Source organism: Amphiprion ocellaris, chromosome 4 (genome assembly GCF_022539595.1).
Source record: "Amphiprion ocellaris isolate individual 3 ecotype Okinawa chromosome 4, ASM2253959v1, whole genome shotgun sequence".
Classification (NCBI taxonomy): domain Eukaryota; kingdom Metazoa; phylum Chordata; class Actinopteri; family Pomacentridae; genus Amphiprion; species Amphiprion ocellaris.
The window spans coordinates 2850306-2866788 of record NC_072769.1 but is presented as its reverse complement, the minus strand read 5'-3'; the positions used below and the strand labels follow the sequence as shown (position 1 = coordinate 2866788).

At 42.3% G+C, this 16483-nt stretch overlaps 1 protein-coding gene across 1 annotated transcript; it reads right to left on the bottom strand.

Annotated features, from left to right (window-relative positions):
• Positions 1-612: 612 nt before the first annotated feature.
• Positions 613-13548, bottom strand: etaa1a (ETAA1 activator of ATR kinase a). Its single transcript, XM_055009568.1, has 6 exons — positions 13289-13548; positions 7790-7897; positions 7644-7714; positions 5925-6037; positions 4499-5757; positions 613-2167 (listed from the first exon to the last, which is right to left on the bottom strand). The coding sequence occupies exons 1-6, from the start codon at positions 13416-13418 to the stop codon at positions 2070-2072; spliced, it is 1779 nt and encodes a 592-aa protein (XP_054865543.1). The 5' UTR covers positions 13419-13548; the 3' UTR covers positions 613-2069.
• Between the last annotated feature and the right edge of the window lie 2935 nt (positions 13549-16483).

The window sequence follows — 16483 nt, the reverse complement described above, 5'->3', positions numbered from 1 at the left end:
CTGAGTTTTCACACAAAGAACACCTGAACATGTCAAACTGGTTCCATAGTAGAACCATCATTGTAAAAATGTCATAGTATGGTGTGTTGCTCAAAAAACATTAGGACCCAGCTGTCTGGGGACAAACATGTAAGAAACATGAGAACAGAGAGAACCCAACCAGTAGGTCACAGTTTATCATCCCCCAGTCATCTCCTGAAGTCCATATGGTGAGAGACATCAGTATCTGGTTGTTAATTTACCAGAGGATGCTTATAATCATGCTGATGTGGTCTGTACTCTACAGTATTTTAGTGACTCAATTAATGCCTAAGTTGTTTTTTTTTAAAATGCTTTTTAGTTTTTAATAAACATTTAATAGCCTATATGTAATCAATAAATGGCCTTTGCCTATCTTAAGAAAAATTCACTCAGAACTCTATGTTAACAGTACTAAATAAATCAATAAATACATGCATACACACAAAAATAAGTTAAATATTTTAAATGTACTTTGATGAATGTACATCCTTACATCTGTTAAAATTATAAATAATAAAATACTAATAGTAATGGAAGCAGGGTGATGGTAAAATAGTTTTACGCCTGTAAAAATGAAGTTAAAGCGACATATTGTGTAATTTGTTCAACACACAACAACAGAGAAACGCTCCAGATATTTACTGTCAACATAAAAGCAGGAAATAATCCAGACGTTCCAGAGAGTCTATGTGTCAGAGCTTCTATTAGAAAACACCGCAGAGAAAATCAAAAAGTCAAAACAGCAAATCTGGAAGAGAAACGGGTCTACAGACCTGATGGAGGGTGGTTGTTATTACAGGTGAACTACAGGCATTACAGGTGAGTTAGGGACTGTACACTGTACTGTAGGGACTCCACCTGTAGGGACTCCACCCGTCTGGACTCCATTAATAAAGATTATTGAATATGTACAACAGAAACAGAAGCGATGATGTCAGAGCATCACGACTCGAAGATGTTCTCTTCTGTTTACTGATCGATGGATTGAGATCAATAACAGTTTGTCTCCTGCTGTCCGTCTGTTTTCTTTCTCTTATTTTCCACTGAGGTCCAGATGTTTATGCTTTAGCAGTTATTGTTTTTCAGATTCTGTTTCAGTCTAATCTGTGGCTGCCTGCTAACTTAGCTGCTAGCTGTTAGCATAGCATTAGCCACTGTGAAAAAGCTAATGTCCTGATTTGTGGAGATGTTCGTGGCTCTCGCTCAGGTTGTTTTTCTGTCACTTAGATTTAAAGTTAGTGTGATTTTAGAACGATGTTACGCTGCTCCAGATAGTTATCCACATGCTAAGAGGCACAGCTAACCTCTCGGTGTTAGCATTAGCGTAGCACGGTTAGCAGAATCACTTCCAGCTGCTAATTCACCGAGCTGCTGCAGTCTGATAATGTGCTCGTCTGTCTCGCTGTGTAAACAACAGCTGTCAGTAAATGGCTGTTACTGCAACCAGTCAGCGAGCTGTGGTTGGGCCTTCACTGAGACCACAGTGACATCAGACGGAGGAGAATGACCAGAGCCGAAGCAGATCATTACGTTTATTAAGAGATAACCATCAGATAAAATAAAATATTGGCATCGATAATCGATCACTGAGCTAAAGAAAAGTTTGAGTTCTGTTTCGAGGAACAATCACAGCATCGTTCACAAGTTTCTGAATCATTGTCATCAACCGATCATCAAAGTGAAGCGACCTGTAACTGTCTTCATAGAGTCCTCAGACTCTACCGACACAAACCGGAAGATCGAATCAGACCGATGCAGTTTGATTAACGTCTGAAAATTAAAAGCTCTGATAAATGCTGTTCTGTCCCAGACATGTTCATCTGGACACGTTAGAATTGAAAGAACCTCCAACTGTTCCTCTAAAAACCATAAAACATGATTTAAAACCGATGACAGTTTAATGTTTGTAGTTTAAAGGTGCTGTTCGAACAAGCAGCTCTGAGTGTCTGTATCAACCTCCAGGAGGACATTTACGAGTCGGTTCTGGTCCTTCAGGTCGGTTCTGGTCCTCCAGGTCGTTTCTGCTCCATCAGGTCGGTTCTACTCCGTCAGGTCGGTTCTCGGCGGTTCTGGGCCTGCAGTCGTTGCCGCCTCCTCTCCATCGCCTGCTGCTTCTTCAGCTCGATCTCAGCCGCCGAACATTTAGCTGCCGAGAAGAAAACGTCCAGAAAGAACATGTGAACCTCCAAAAACCCAGAACTGAAACCAGCACAAGTCACAGTTCTGGACGTTTTCAGTCATTTTACGGATGTTTTTAGACCATTTTCTTTCTAATAATAATAATAATAATATATTTTATTTAAAGCACCTTTAAAGGAACTCAAGGACACTTCACAGAGGCATAAAAATCAACAACAATAATTAAAAACTATACAATAAAAAATATCAATAACAAGAGTAAAACAAAGAAGAACAAAGAGGTGTGGCACAGTGAGGTTAGGGTGTGAGGGAGGATGCAGTCCTGAACAGGTGAGTGTAGATTTTGGATTTGAAAACTGGGAGGGTGTCACAGTTCCAGTGAGTTCCAGAGCTGGGGAGCAGAGTGGCTGAAGGCTCTGGAGGAGATGGTGAGGTGGATGGAGGAGGAAGATCTGAGGGAACGGGATGGAGGAGGAGGATCTGAGGGAGGATCTGAGGGAACGGGACAGAGGAGGAGGATCTGAGGGAACAGGATGGAGGAGGAGGATCTGAGGGAGGATCTGAGGGAACGGGATGGAGGAGGAGGATCTGAGGGAGGATCTGAGGGAACGGGACGGAGGAGGAGTATCTGAGGGAACGGGACAGAGGAGGAGGATCTGAGGGAATGGGACTGAGGAGGAGGATCTGAGGGAACAGGACTGAGGAGGAGGATCTCAGGGAAGGGGATGGAGTGTTGACAGAGATGAGGTCGGAGAGGTATGGAGGAGCGAGATGATGGATGGACTTGAAGGTGAACAGAAGGATTTTGAATTGAATTCTTTGCTTGATTGGGAGCCAGTGTAGTTGTTGCAGGATGGGGGTGATGTGGTGGTAGGAGGGGATTTGGGTTATGATACGGGCGGCAGAGCTGTGAACGAGTTGAAGCTTATGGAGGGACTTATGAGGGAGGCTGAAACAGAAGGGAGTTACAGTAATCCAGGCATAAGGTGACGAGGCTGTGGATGGAGGTGGTGTGGGGGGTGAGGGTTGATATTACGTAGATGGAAGTAAGCAGACGGGCTGGTGTTACTGATGTGTGAATGAAATGATAGTGTGCTATGGAGGATGACACCCAGACTCTTTACCTGAGGGGAGAAACTGTCAACTTTGGATCGGGTGGATTTGGTGCCGATGAGGAGGAATTCTGTTTTATTAGGGTTTAATTTTATAAAGTTAGAAGTAAACCAGGAATTGATTTCAGAGAGACAGGCAGGTGGGAGGGAGGAGGAAATGTGGAGTTTGGTTTGCAGGAAAGGTAGAGCTGGGTGTCATCTGCCAAGCAGTGGAAGTGAATGTTAAACTGACGGAAAATATGGCCAAGGGGGAGGAGGTATGTAATAAAGAGGAGGGGCCCCAGGACAGAGTCCTGGGGCACACCTGAGGTGACTGGGGAGGGATTGGATGTGAAGGACTTGAGTTGTATAAAGTGAGAGCGGTCTTTGAGATATGAATGAAACCAGAGGAGGGGGGTGTGAGGAGAGTCGACTGAGGAGGATGGAGTGTGAGGTGGTGTCGAAGGAGGATGATAAAGGAGATTAAACCAGTGTCAGCTGCAAGGAGGAGGTCATTGGTGATTTAGATGAGGGCTGAGTCGGTGGAGTGAAGGGGGCGGAAACCGGATTGAAATGGCTCGTACAGGTTAATTTTGGTGAGGTGAGAGTGGAGTTGAGTGGTTTGTTCAAGGATTTTAGAGAGGAAGGGTAAATTGGAAATGGGGCGGAGGTTATTGAAATCATTTGGATCTGAACCAGGTTTTTTAACAATCGGGGTGACAGCTGCAGTTTAGAAAAGTGAGGGAATAACACCTGTGGAGAGTGAGGAGTGAATAGTGTCTGTTATGAGGGGAAGCAGAGAGGAACGGCAGGATTTTACAAGGGTTGAGGGGATCTAAGTGGGATGTGGAGGGCTTGGATTTCCGTATGATGATTTCTGACAGTTTGGACAGGTTTTCAGACAGTTGGGTCTTTCAGTTCAGCTGTAGAGGTCTGGGTCAGGGTTTAGTCGTTTTGAACAAAACTTATGCATTTTTTGCCGTACTTTGCAGCAGCACATACTTCTAAAATGATGTTTTGGGATCATGTGTGCAAAGACGTTTATCAGAATATTAAATTAGAAAATATGGTTAAATAATTATTAGTTATGATCCCACGGGTCTATTGATGATATTTACCTGATTTATTTATATATCAGTTCACACCGATGACTTCTTTGACCTCTAAACTAGTCCTCAGATTTCTGTAACTAGCTCCTGTCCTCTAAAACTAGTCCTCAGTTAACCTGCTGATGTTCCAGCTGTTACCTTTGTTGGCGGTCATCATGGAAACTGAGTTGCTTGGCCTCTTAAACATGAAGTGTTCTTTGGTGAGGCTGCTGACAGGCATATGACCAGCAGCCAATGAGACGCCAGCAGGACCAGCAGCAGCCAATGAGACGCCAGCAGGACCAGCAGCAGCCAATGAGACGCCAGCAGGACCAGCAGCAGCCAATGAGACGCCAGCAGTACCACGAGCAGCCAATGAGACACCAGCAGCACCACGAGCAGCCAATGAGATGCCAGCAGGACCAGCAGCAGCCAATAAGACGCCAGCAGGACCAGTGGGACCAGCAGAATGTTTCTGAGGAGGCTGGATTGGGTCGTCCCAGGTTCTTCTGGTCCACTGCAGAGCTGCTCTCTGATTGGAAAGCATGTTGTCCAAGCCATGGATCTGGTTCTCCAGGTGTTCACACATTTCACACAGCAGGTCGTCATCAGCCGGGTCGTCCCACACTGGCTCCAACGAGAACAAAGAGTCCAGGTCCAGGTCCAGGTCCTCAGAGGCGGCAGAGGTCTTGCTGTGGTAGACGTCAGGTTTCCTCTGACTTGTTGATGAAGCAGCAGCAGAAACCTTCTGATGAAGCTGTGGGTTCTGTGGTTCCAGCTGAGCTGACCTGCTGTCTCCACCTGCTGCTGCTGAGTTCTGCTGCTTGGTTCTGTTGTCGGTTGGGATTCCTCTGCCTGAGAAACCAGGATGAGACTCCAGTTTGAAAGTAGTCCTTGGTCTCAGGTTCTCATTCCCTGCTGTGGCTCCAGGCGGTCGGCTGGTGGCACCGGCAGCAGCAGGAGTCCCCTGGTCGGGTTTCTGGGTGGAGCAGTGCTTCGGGGTGGTGAAGTTCTGCGGGTTCTGGGTCATCTCCAGCAACAAGGAGTCATCTAACAGGTCATCGTGTTCCCAGTCGTCCTCGAACTCGGTTGGACCAGAAGAAGAAGTGGGAGCAGCTCCACCGTGTGACGCCTGACTCAGGTTTCTGCTCACATGTTGGGTCGTTCCGTTGAACAGAAGGTCCAGGTCGTCCTCCAGATTCTGATCCAGATGAAGCTGAACGTCAGTCCGGGTCGCTGCGCTCTCAGTCGACCGACAGCTTCCAGGAAGTGAAGCTGAAGATTTGCTGCTGTCAAAGACCCGAAGGTTCTCCGACAGAAGCTGCTGGTTCTGGTTCTCCTCCTCGTCTTCATCCTGATGGAACAGGCTGAAGTCAAACTGTCGGGCGAGTTTCAGCAGATGTTCCACCGCGTTCGGTCTGCGACAAACAAACATAACATGAGCTAACGATGCTGAGATCAGAGTGTGGTTCTGGAGTCTCCATCACGGGTCCAACATCTGCAGTCGACCCTCTGAACCAACAACACGTCACCAAATAAAGTCTTTTATCGGTAGAAACATTTAGGCGTCCTGCCATGGTCCTACCTCGGGGATTTCTTCTTGGGTTTGGGAGGATGAAGGTCCGGAGTGCAGGGGATAGTAGCGCTGTCTCCGATCCACTGCTGCAGCGTCGGCTCGGCAACCGTCGGCCTGCCGTGCTGCAGGAGACACGAGGAAATCATTACGTCATTAGTCTCTCATTACCACGACTACCATCAAAGCTAACGTTAGCATCATTACCACGACTACCATCAAAGCTAACGCTAGCATCATTACCACGACTACCATCAAAGGTAACGCTCGCATCATTATCACGACTACCATCAAAGCTAACGTTAGCATCATTACCACGGTTACCATCAAAGTTAACGTTAGCATCATTACACGACTACCATCAAAGCTAATGCTAGCATCATTACCACGGTTACCATCAAAGTTAACGTTAGCATCATTACACGACTACCATCAAAGCTAATGCTAGCATCATTACCACGGTTACCATCAAAGTTAACGCTAGCATCATTACACGACTACCATCAAAGCTAACACTAGCATCGTTATCACGACTACCATCAAAGCTAATGCTAGCATCATTACCACGACTACCATCAAAGCTAACGTTAGCATCATTACCACGGCTACCATCAAAGTTAACGCTAGCATCAATACGACGACCATCAAAGCTAACGCTAACATCATTACTACTACCAATATCAAAGCTAACGTTAGCATCAATACCACGACTACCATCAGTAGTAACGTTACCATCATTACTACTGTCATCAAAGCTAACACTAGCATCAATACCACGACAACATCAAAGCTAACGTTAGCATCATTACCATGACCACCATCAAAGCTAACGCTAGCATCATTACCATGATGACATCAAAGCTAATGCTAGCATCATTACTACGACAACCATCAAAGCTAACGCTAGCATCATTACTACAACTACCATCAAAGCTAATGCTAGCATCATTACCATGACTACATCAAAGCTAATGCTAGCATCATTACCATGATGACCATCAAAGCTAACGCTACCATCATTACTACAAACACTATCATTTACTAACGTTACCATCATTACTACTATCAACAAAGCTAATGCTAGCATCATTGCTAATGCCATAAAAACTAACGTTAGCATCATTACTACTACCATCAAAGCTAACGTTAGCATCATTACTACCATCAAAGCTAACGTTAGCATCATTACTACTACCCCATCAAAGGTAATGTTAGCATCATTACTACTACTACCATGAAAGCTAATGTTAGCCACACCAGTACTACCCCATCAAAGCTAATGTTAGCCACACCACTACTACTACCATCAAAGCTAATGCTAGCCAGACTAATACCATCAAAGTTAACACTAGGCACACTGCTACACTGCCATCGAAGCTAACGATAGCCCACTACTACTACATTAGCCCACAGCATGCTAACTCCTACAGTTATACTCCTATATAGGGACTAGCAGTAATCTGTGTTCATCAGTGCATGAAGACTCGTGTTCACTCTGACAGCAGAACATTTGGTGAGTTTTGTGGTTCAACAACTTTTTTTTTACGCTTTCAGGTTTCTAAAAGCCACAGAACTTCAGCTAAACTTAACTGCACAGCAAACACCCCGTCAAAGAAAAAGAGGACATTTAACAAAGCGACAATGAAGCCATGTTAATTCTGTTCTCAGTTTAATGTGTGTTTCGATGAGTTCAGCTAAAGTAGCGGCAGTAAATCCTAAACCATCACCGACCTTTGGAGCGATCCTGCTGACGATCTCTGAGATGTCCACGACTCCAGCAATTTGCTTCCTGCCTCTTTTACCTGCAGATGACAGCAGAGTTACCTGGAGCTCCTCCAAACAGATCCCAGAACAGGAAACAGAAACCTGCACCTCACCGTGAGGAGACGTGGCGTCCCAGAAGATGTCTTGCTGAAGGTTGCCGTCATTCTGAGGAGACTCTGCTGCTGGTCTGGACCTCAGCACTCTGGTGGGAGTCTTAAAGTCTGGACCAACAAGAACAGAACCACAACCATTATCCTCATCATCAAAGCCCAAAGATCTGCAAACCTTTGTAGCTCCTCAGAAATAAACAGAAACAGCCAGAAAACATCAGATATTTTCTAGTTCGTCTGAGAAGCAGTCAGGGATTATTTTCTGGATTAATCGATAATTAATTAATAGTGGTTTGGTTCTAAAATGTCAGGAAAAGTACCTAGCCACACTACTGCTGCCACCATCAAAGCTAACATTAGCCACACTACCATCAAAGCTAATGTTAGCCACACTAAAGTTAGTTAAAGTTAGTTTATTTATATAGCACATTTCAACAACAAGGCGATTCAAAGTGCTTCACAAGGACATTAAAACAGCAGATGAAAACACAATTATAAAAAGAAAGAAAACATTTATAAAATCATTAAAAAGGTCATTAAAATTTAAGGATGCAGAAGAGTACAAGAATCAAAAACAGAAGTTGGGAAGCAAGGACATTTTAAAAGTTACACTGCAGAGTTTGTCATAAAATAAGATTTAAAATAACTGTTAGAAGAATTTAGTCAAAAGCAGCTGTGAACAGGTAAGTCTTCAGAATGGACTTAAATGTGCTGAGAGTTTCAGCTGATCTACAGTTTTCTGGGAGTTTGCTCCAAATATACGGAGCATAGAAGCTGAATGCAGCTTCTCCATGTTTGGTTTTCACTCTGGGAACTAATAAAAGACCTGATCCAGATCACCTGAGTGGTCTGGTTGGTATATACCGAGTCAGGAGGTCTCTGATGTATTTTGGTCCTAAACCATTTAAAGCTTTGTAGACCAGCAGCAGGACTTTAAAATCTACCCTCTGAGTGACAGGAAGCCAGTGTAAAGACTTCAGAACTGGAGTGATGTGATCTACTTTCTTGGTCTTAGTGAGGACTCGAGCAGCAGAGTTTTGAATCAGCTGCAGTTGTCTGAGTGTTTTTTTAGGTAAACCTGTAAAGATACTGTTACAGTAATCAAGCCGACTGAAGATGAACGCATGGACGAGCTTTTCCAGGTCCTGCTGAGACATCAGTCCTTTAATTCTTGAGATATTTTTTAAGTGATAATAAGCCGACTTTGTAATTGCTTTGATGTGTTTTTCAAAGCTGAGTCCTGAGTCCATCACCACACCCAGATTTCTGGCCTGGTCTGTGGTTTTTAGCTGTAGAGACTGAAGCTCTAAGCTCACTTTTAATCGCCCCTCCTTGGCTCCAAACACCATTACCTCAGTTTTGTCTTTATTTAGCTGAAGAAAGTTCTGACACAGCCACTCATTTATCTGTTCAATACACTTTCCCAGCACCTGTATAGGGCCATGCTCTCCTGGTGACATTGTAATGTAAATCTGCGTGTCATCTGCATAGCTATGGTAACTTACGTTATTGTTTTCAATAGTCTGGGCCAGTGGGAGCATGTAGATGTTAAACAGAAGAGGCCCCAGGATGGAACCTTGGGGAACTCCACATGTAATTGCTGTCTGCTCAGACGTAAAGTTACCTATAGACACGAAGTAATTCCTGTCTTTTAGGTAAGATTTGAACCAGTTGAGTACTGTGCCGGACAGTCCCACCCAGTTCTCCAGTCGGTTGAGTAGTATATTGTGGTCGACTGTGTCAAACGCAGCACTTAGATCCAGCAGCACTAAGACTGTCATCCTGCCGCTGTCTGTACTTAAGCGGATGTCATTAATCACCTTAATAAGGGCTGTCTCAGTGCTGTGATGCTGCCGAAAACCTGACTGAAAAACATTGAAACTGTTACTTTTTGTTAGGTAATTGTTTAGCTGTTGAAAAACTGCTTTTTCAATGATCTTACTTAAAAATGGGAGATTAGAGATTGGTCTGTAGCTGTTCATTTGTGACTTGTCGAGGTTGCTCTTTTTTAGAAGTGGCTTAATTACAGCAGTTTTTAAAGCCTGAGGAAAGACGCCTGACATAAGAGACAAGTTCACAATCCATAAAAGATCTGTCAGCAGTACCTGGGAAACTTTTTTGAGAAACCTTGTAGGCAGAATATCCAGGCAGCAGGAAGAGGAGTTTAGCTGATGTATAATGTCCTCCAGGTTTTTGCGATTGATAGGATTAAATTGTGTCATGGTGTTTAAATTGGTTTTACGCTGACACAGGACATGTCCTGAACCTGCTGTGGAGGCACTAACTGCTTGTCTAATGTTTTGGATTTTCTCTATAAAGAATGATGCAAAGTCGTTGCAGGCCCTGGTAGAATGTAACTCAGGGGTTACTGACACACGAGGGTTTGTTAGCCTGTCCACAGTAGCAAATAAGGCTCGTGTATTGTGACCGTTTTTGGTGATTATATCTGCGAAATAAGATTGTCTTGCATTCCTCAGTTGTAAATTGTAAGTGTACAGTTTCTCTTTATAAATGTTATAATGAACCTGAAGTTTTGATTTTCGCCATCTGCGTTCAGCTTTCCGACACTCTCTTTTGTTATTTCTGACCAGTGTGGCATTTCTCCATGGAGATTTTTTCTTACCAGAGATCACTTTCACCTTAGTTGGAGCAATGGCATCCATAATATTTACAATTTTAGCATTAAAGCTACCTATCAGCTCATCGACTAAACCCCAAGACAGAGCTGGTGTTGAAGAGAAAGCCTGGTTAAATATCTCAGAGGTGCTTTCAGTAATACACCGTTTTTTGGTTACCTCTGTAAAAACTGTCGATTGCACTGAGACGGTGCTCTCAAAGAAAACACAGGAATGATCAGAAAGGCCAACATCAGACACTGTGACACTGGAAATACTCAGACCCTTGGAGATAAGTAGGTCTAACGTATGCCCTTTGTCATGTGTGGCCTCTGTTACATGCTGGACCAGCCCAAAGTTGTCAAGAGTGTTACGCAGGTCTTTAGTCCCTTTGTCCTGAGGACTGTCAACATGAATGTTGAAGTCACCAGCAATAATTACACAGTCAAAATCAATGCAGATCATAGACAGCAGTTCACTAAAATCATCAAAAAAGTTTGCACAGTATTTAGGAGGCCTGTAAATATTAAGTAGCACAACTTGAGATGAGGACTTCAACTGAAGAGCTACGTACTCAAACGAGGAGAAATGTTCAGAGGATAATTGCTGATATTGAAACGATTCATTGAATAAAATTGCAACACCGCCCCCTCTCTTTTGCACCCTGGCCTCACTGATAAAAGTGAAGTTGGGAGGGGTCGACTCGATGAGAACAGCTGCACTGTTATTTTGGTCTAACCAAGTTTCAGTTAAAAACATAAAATCAAGATTGTGCTCAATAATAAAATAATTGATTAAAAATGTCTTCCCTGCTAAAGATCTAATATTTAATAGAGCCATCTTTAATGTTTGGGGAGTTTTGCCTGCCTTGTGAGCAGGAGTTGTTTGTGGCTCACAAACAATATGTACTATATTTGAAAGCTTTTTCTTTCTGTGTCTTGACATTGCCACCTTTCTTTTTCTGTTGCCTATTAGGACAGAGATACTGGCTACCTGGTTTCCATCAGGCCCTGGCTTTTCCTGGTTGAAAACATTTTTATTAGCTTTGAAGCCTGGACCCGGTACATATCAGACATCATAGACAGCTGAATTTTCAGCACAGACAAGACTAGTTGGTAAGCATATGGGATTTCAGCACGGTGTCAGTTTTGTTCCAGCACTGACACGCCTTTTCATCTCATCTGTGAAATCCAGATGAGTGGGGGAGGGAGAGAGACTACCATCAAATGTAACGCTAGCTACATTACCATCAAAGCTAACATTAGCCATACTACTGCTACCATCAAAGCTAACATTACACTACTGCTACCACCATCAAAGCTAACATTAGTCACACTACTGCTACCACCATCAAAGCTAACATTAGTTACACTACTGCTACCACCATCAAAGCTAACATTAGTCACACTACTGCTACCATTAAAGCTAATGTTAGTTACACTACTGCTACCACCATCAAAGCTAACGTTAGCATCATTAATACTACCATCAAAGCTAACATTAGCTCCACTACGACTGCCATCAAAGCTAACACTAGCCACACTACTACACTACCATCAAGCTAACATTAGCCACACTGTTGCTACTACTATCATCAAAGCTAATGTTAGTCACATTACTACTACTACCATCAAAGCTAATGCTAGCCACATTACTACTACTACCATCAAAGCTAACATTAGTTACACTACTGCTACCACCATCAAAGCTAATGTTAGTCACACTACTACTACTACCATCAAAGCTAATGCTAGCCACATTACTACTACCACCATCAAAGCTAATGCTAGCCACATCACTACTGCTACCATCAAAGCTAATGCTAGCCACATTACTACTGCTACCATCAAATCTAATGCTAGCCACATTACTACTACTACCATCAAAGCTAATGCTAGCCACATTACTACTACTACCATCAAAGCTAATGCTAGCGACATTACTATTACTACAATAAACGCTAATGTTAGCATCATTACTGCTACCACTATCAAGCTAACATTAGCCACACTGTTGCTACTAATACCATCAAAGCTAATGCTAGCCACACAGAATAACACATGAGGATGTCTGAGAAGCAGTCAGTGATTATTTTCTGGAATAATCGATGAGTCTTTTAGTTATAAACTGTCAGAAAACATAGAAAAATGTGGATTAGATTTTCCTGAGATGTCCTGTTTAGTCCAGAGATCTTCAGTTTTACTGTCAGAGAGGAAAGAAACCAGAAAATGTTCACTGAATCTAGACTGATTTTATTAAAAAATAATTTTAGATCAAAGCAGTTTGAGAGCCATTAATTAACTTTGACTTTACATGAATACGTACATTTAGTAATAATAATAATACTATATACAGCAGTCAAACCAGCCTTATAACAAACTGAAAAAAGATGAACTGATGTTTTCTTGCTACAACAATGATTGGATTTTAATTAAAGGTTAGAACAAGTCCTGGCTTGTAAGAACTCAACAATTTATTAACAGAAATTTCACACACACTACAGCAGATTGATTATTTTCATGCCGAATTAAAGTTTGAGCCCTGCGGATTGCAAAGACATGTTTGATGATGTTATAAAAGGCAGGTTATGTGTGGAAGACGGGAGAAAACCTCTAATTGTTGCTAATTTGAATGTAGTTTGGTGGTGGGTGACTGGTTTCCGGTCCAGCTGAGCGGGCTGCGGTTATCCATCAGCTTAGTGTTTATCGTCTATTTTCAGATATTCAGCTGCAGGCTGGTGATTTTGTTCTACGCCGATTTAAAGAGTGAAACCTCCGGATTGTGTAGACGTGTTTGGTGAGGTAGATAATCTGTGGAATATACACGAAAACCTAAAACTGGCATATATTTGAACGCAGTTTGGCCCAGCAGGCCGTCAGCGGCTGACCTGACTGCTGCCTCTGCAGAGACTCCACCTCCGCCTCCGCCTGGGTCTGTCTCAGGCTGCGGCTCAGGCGGCTCGCTCTGGGTCTGGCTGTACCGGCCGGAGGGTCGAAGCTCCTCCGGCCTCCGTTCATGTTGAGCGGCCGGGCGGCGGGCGGTGATCCGGCGGACGGTCGACGGTTCAAGCCGGGCAGTTCTTTATGATGTTGTCCGTTTGTTGGTTCTGACGGACAGCGGAGGATTTGAACGTCCCGCCATGTTTATTCTTCCCACAATTCCTTGCCGTGGTGCGTTCATGACCAACGGAGCTGCTCGGGAAAAGGGTCAACCGGCAGATCCCAAACACTGCATGGTGCGTTCATAGTCATTCGATTATTAGATTTTTAAAATAAGAATAAAATCCATACTTTTATGTAGTTGGTATTTTTAAAATTTACTTTACTGGCTCATTCCAGAACTGGATGACATTTTTACATCCAATAATCCACGTATTAAATCCTAAAATATGCAGTAGTGTGTAAATGTTCTTGTCCTGAGACCAAATCTACTAAAACTAGGAGAAAAGAATGTTTAAAAATATTTTTTTTAAAAAACCAAATAAGTCTGGAGTTGCCCTAAAATGTCATTTTTCTCTTGTTCCACTCCCCTGATGACCAAACTGAATCTCTAATAAAACAGTTAAAATCAAATTTAAATCTCCTTTTTTGGTTTTATTTTTTTCAATCATGTCTCTAATTGTGGAAACATTTTTTTTAATCAACATAATATTTTAAATAATAATTTTTGTACATGGAACGTGTCCCACAACATGTTAGCAGAACCTGGTGATGATGTTTTTGTCGGTTTGTGTCTCGTCTTTGTTGTTTTGTGTCTCGTTTTTGTTGTTTTCTGTCCTGTTTTTGTTTTGTGTCTCATTTTTGTTACTTTGTTTAATTTTTGTCATTTTCTGTCTTGTTTTTGTTGTTTTGTCTCGTTTTTGTCATTTTATGTCTTTTTGTTGTCATTTTGTGTATCGCTTTTGTCATTTTGTGTCGTTTTTTCTCGTTTCTGTCGTTTTGTGTCATGTTTCTGTTGTTTTGTGTCTTGTTTTTGTTGTTTTCTGTCTTGTTTTTATCATTTTCTGTCTTTTGTCGTTTTGTGTCTTGTTTCTGTCATTTTCTCTCGTTTTTGTCATTTCCATCATCAAACAGTTGTCCTAAAGAATGGCTAGACCAAAGCTATGTCCTCTCGTCTATTTTTCATATTTTCATCCCATTGTCAGCCTTGATTGAATGCCTCACTCTACCTCATATTATCAGGATCAGACTAATTCTTTTGATGTTTTCCATCAGTCAGTTTGTCCTCTTGGTCAGCTGTAACAGCTAGCTAAATGTCTAGCTTCTACTGCTGAGAAGCTAGCATGGATTAGAGTAGGGTTAGCAAACAACACAGAAAACATGGGATAAAAATGCTACCATTGATGTGGAAGCTGAGCCAATCAGTACCTATTATTGATCAATATGGAGCAGGAAACTGTAAAAGAGAAGGTTGATTCTTCAAACATTTTGAAGCCCAGATGTCCTCCAGTTCTGGAATGATCCACATATTCAGTTTTTTTTATATATAAACAGACGCTAGAAGTAAAAGTACAGAAATCAGCAGGATCGGTCTGATCTGATACAACCTTTATTTTGAAGTTCTGGTTTGAGGTAAAGTTTCACACAGTATGAAGTCGTCCCACACCAAGCTTCAAAAACACGACGGCGGCAGTTTACAGAATCCCCTGAAGAGGAAGCCGTCAGTTAGGAAGAAACATGTCGCCACACAGGGATACTAAAGCTGCTCTGAAGCTGGATGTCACCTCCAAATGGCTTTTAAGAGGCAGATTAAAGTTTTTTTTTGAGATGATCCTCTGAGGACGAAATAGTCTGAGGATGTTTCCCTCAGATCGGTTCTTTAAATCCCAGCTGCTTCCTGTCGGAGCTGCTGAAGACAGGAAATCGTCCCGTTGATTGGAAGTGAACTAGATGGAGCTGAATCAACAGAAGGAACTTCACAGACCCCTCTCTGCTACATTCTTTTAAACTCTCCCTCTGCAGCCTTTTGGCTTTTATTTTTACAAGAATCTCTTCGACACTTTTTCTGAGAACTTTTAACTCATCGTCCACCTCGACTTTTTAAAGAACACTTTGGTTTGTTGGACTGCTGGTTCTGTCTCTGATTACTAGTCCTGTTTAAGTCCACAGACCTCCAGGTTCCACCTTTTGGAACACTAACTCTGTTCTAGTTGATCCAGTTCATCTAAAACACCTGAACTCTGGTTGGAGGTCATTAACCTCCTCAGAAGTCTTTGTCATGGTGCCCGTTCTAGCTAAACTCCCACAATGCTTTCTGCTTTAACATGAACTGTAGTCTGAATACTACATTTACCCTCTAATGCTACATTTACCCTCTAGTACTACATTTACCCTCTAACACTACATTTACCCTCTAGTACTACATTTACCGTCTAATACTCCATTTACCCTCTAACACTATATTTACCCTCTAATACTACATTTACCCTCTAACACTACATTTACCCTCTAACACTACATTTACCCTCTAATACTACATTTACCTTCTAACACTACATTTACCTTCTAATACTACATTTATCCTCTAGGACTACATTTACCCTCTAATACTACATTACTCTCTACTACTATATTTACCCTCTACTACTACATTTACCCTCTAGTACTACATTTACCCTCCAGTACTACATTTACCCTCTAATGCTACATTTACCCTCTAATGCTACATTTACCCTCTAGTACTACATTTACCCTCTAATGCTACATTTACTGTCTAGAACTACATTTACCCTCTAGTACTACATTTACCCTCTAATGCTACATTTACCGTCTAGAGCTACATTTACCCTCTAGTACTACATTTACCCTCTACTACTACATTTACCCTCTAGTACTACATTTACCCTCCAGTACTACATTTACCCTCTAATGCTACATTTACCCTCTAGTACTACATTTACCCTCTAATGCTACATTTACTGTCTAGAACTACATTTATCCTCTAGTACTACATTTACCCTCTAGTACTACATTTACCCTCTAATGCTACATTTACCGTCTAGAGCTACATTTACCCTCTAGTACTACATTTACCCTCTACTACTACATTTACCCTCGAATACTACATTTATCCTCCAGTACTA

Excerpts from the sequence above, each read along its gene's own strand:
- etaa1a (XM_055009568.1), bottom strand. The coding sequence starts at position 13,418 with ATGAACGGAGGCCGGAGGAGCTTCGACCCTCCGGCCGGTACAGCCAGA. Across the intron at positions 7,898-13,288 it reads TCTGCAGAGGCAGCAGTCAG|ACTTTAAGACTCCCACCAGA; the intron begins GTCAGCCGCTGA and ends TTGTTGGTCCAG. Across the intron at positions 5,758-5,924 it reads CCCAAGAAGAAATCCCCGAG|ACCGAACGCGGTGGAACATC; the intron begins GTAGGACCATGG and ends TGTTTGTCGCAG.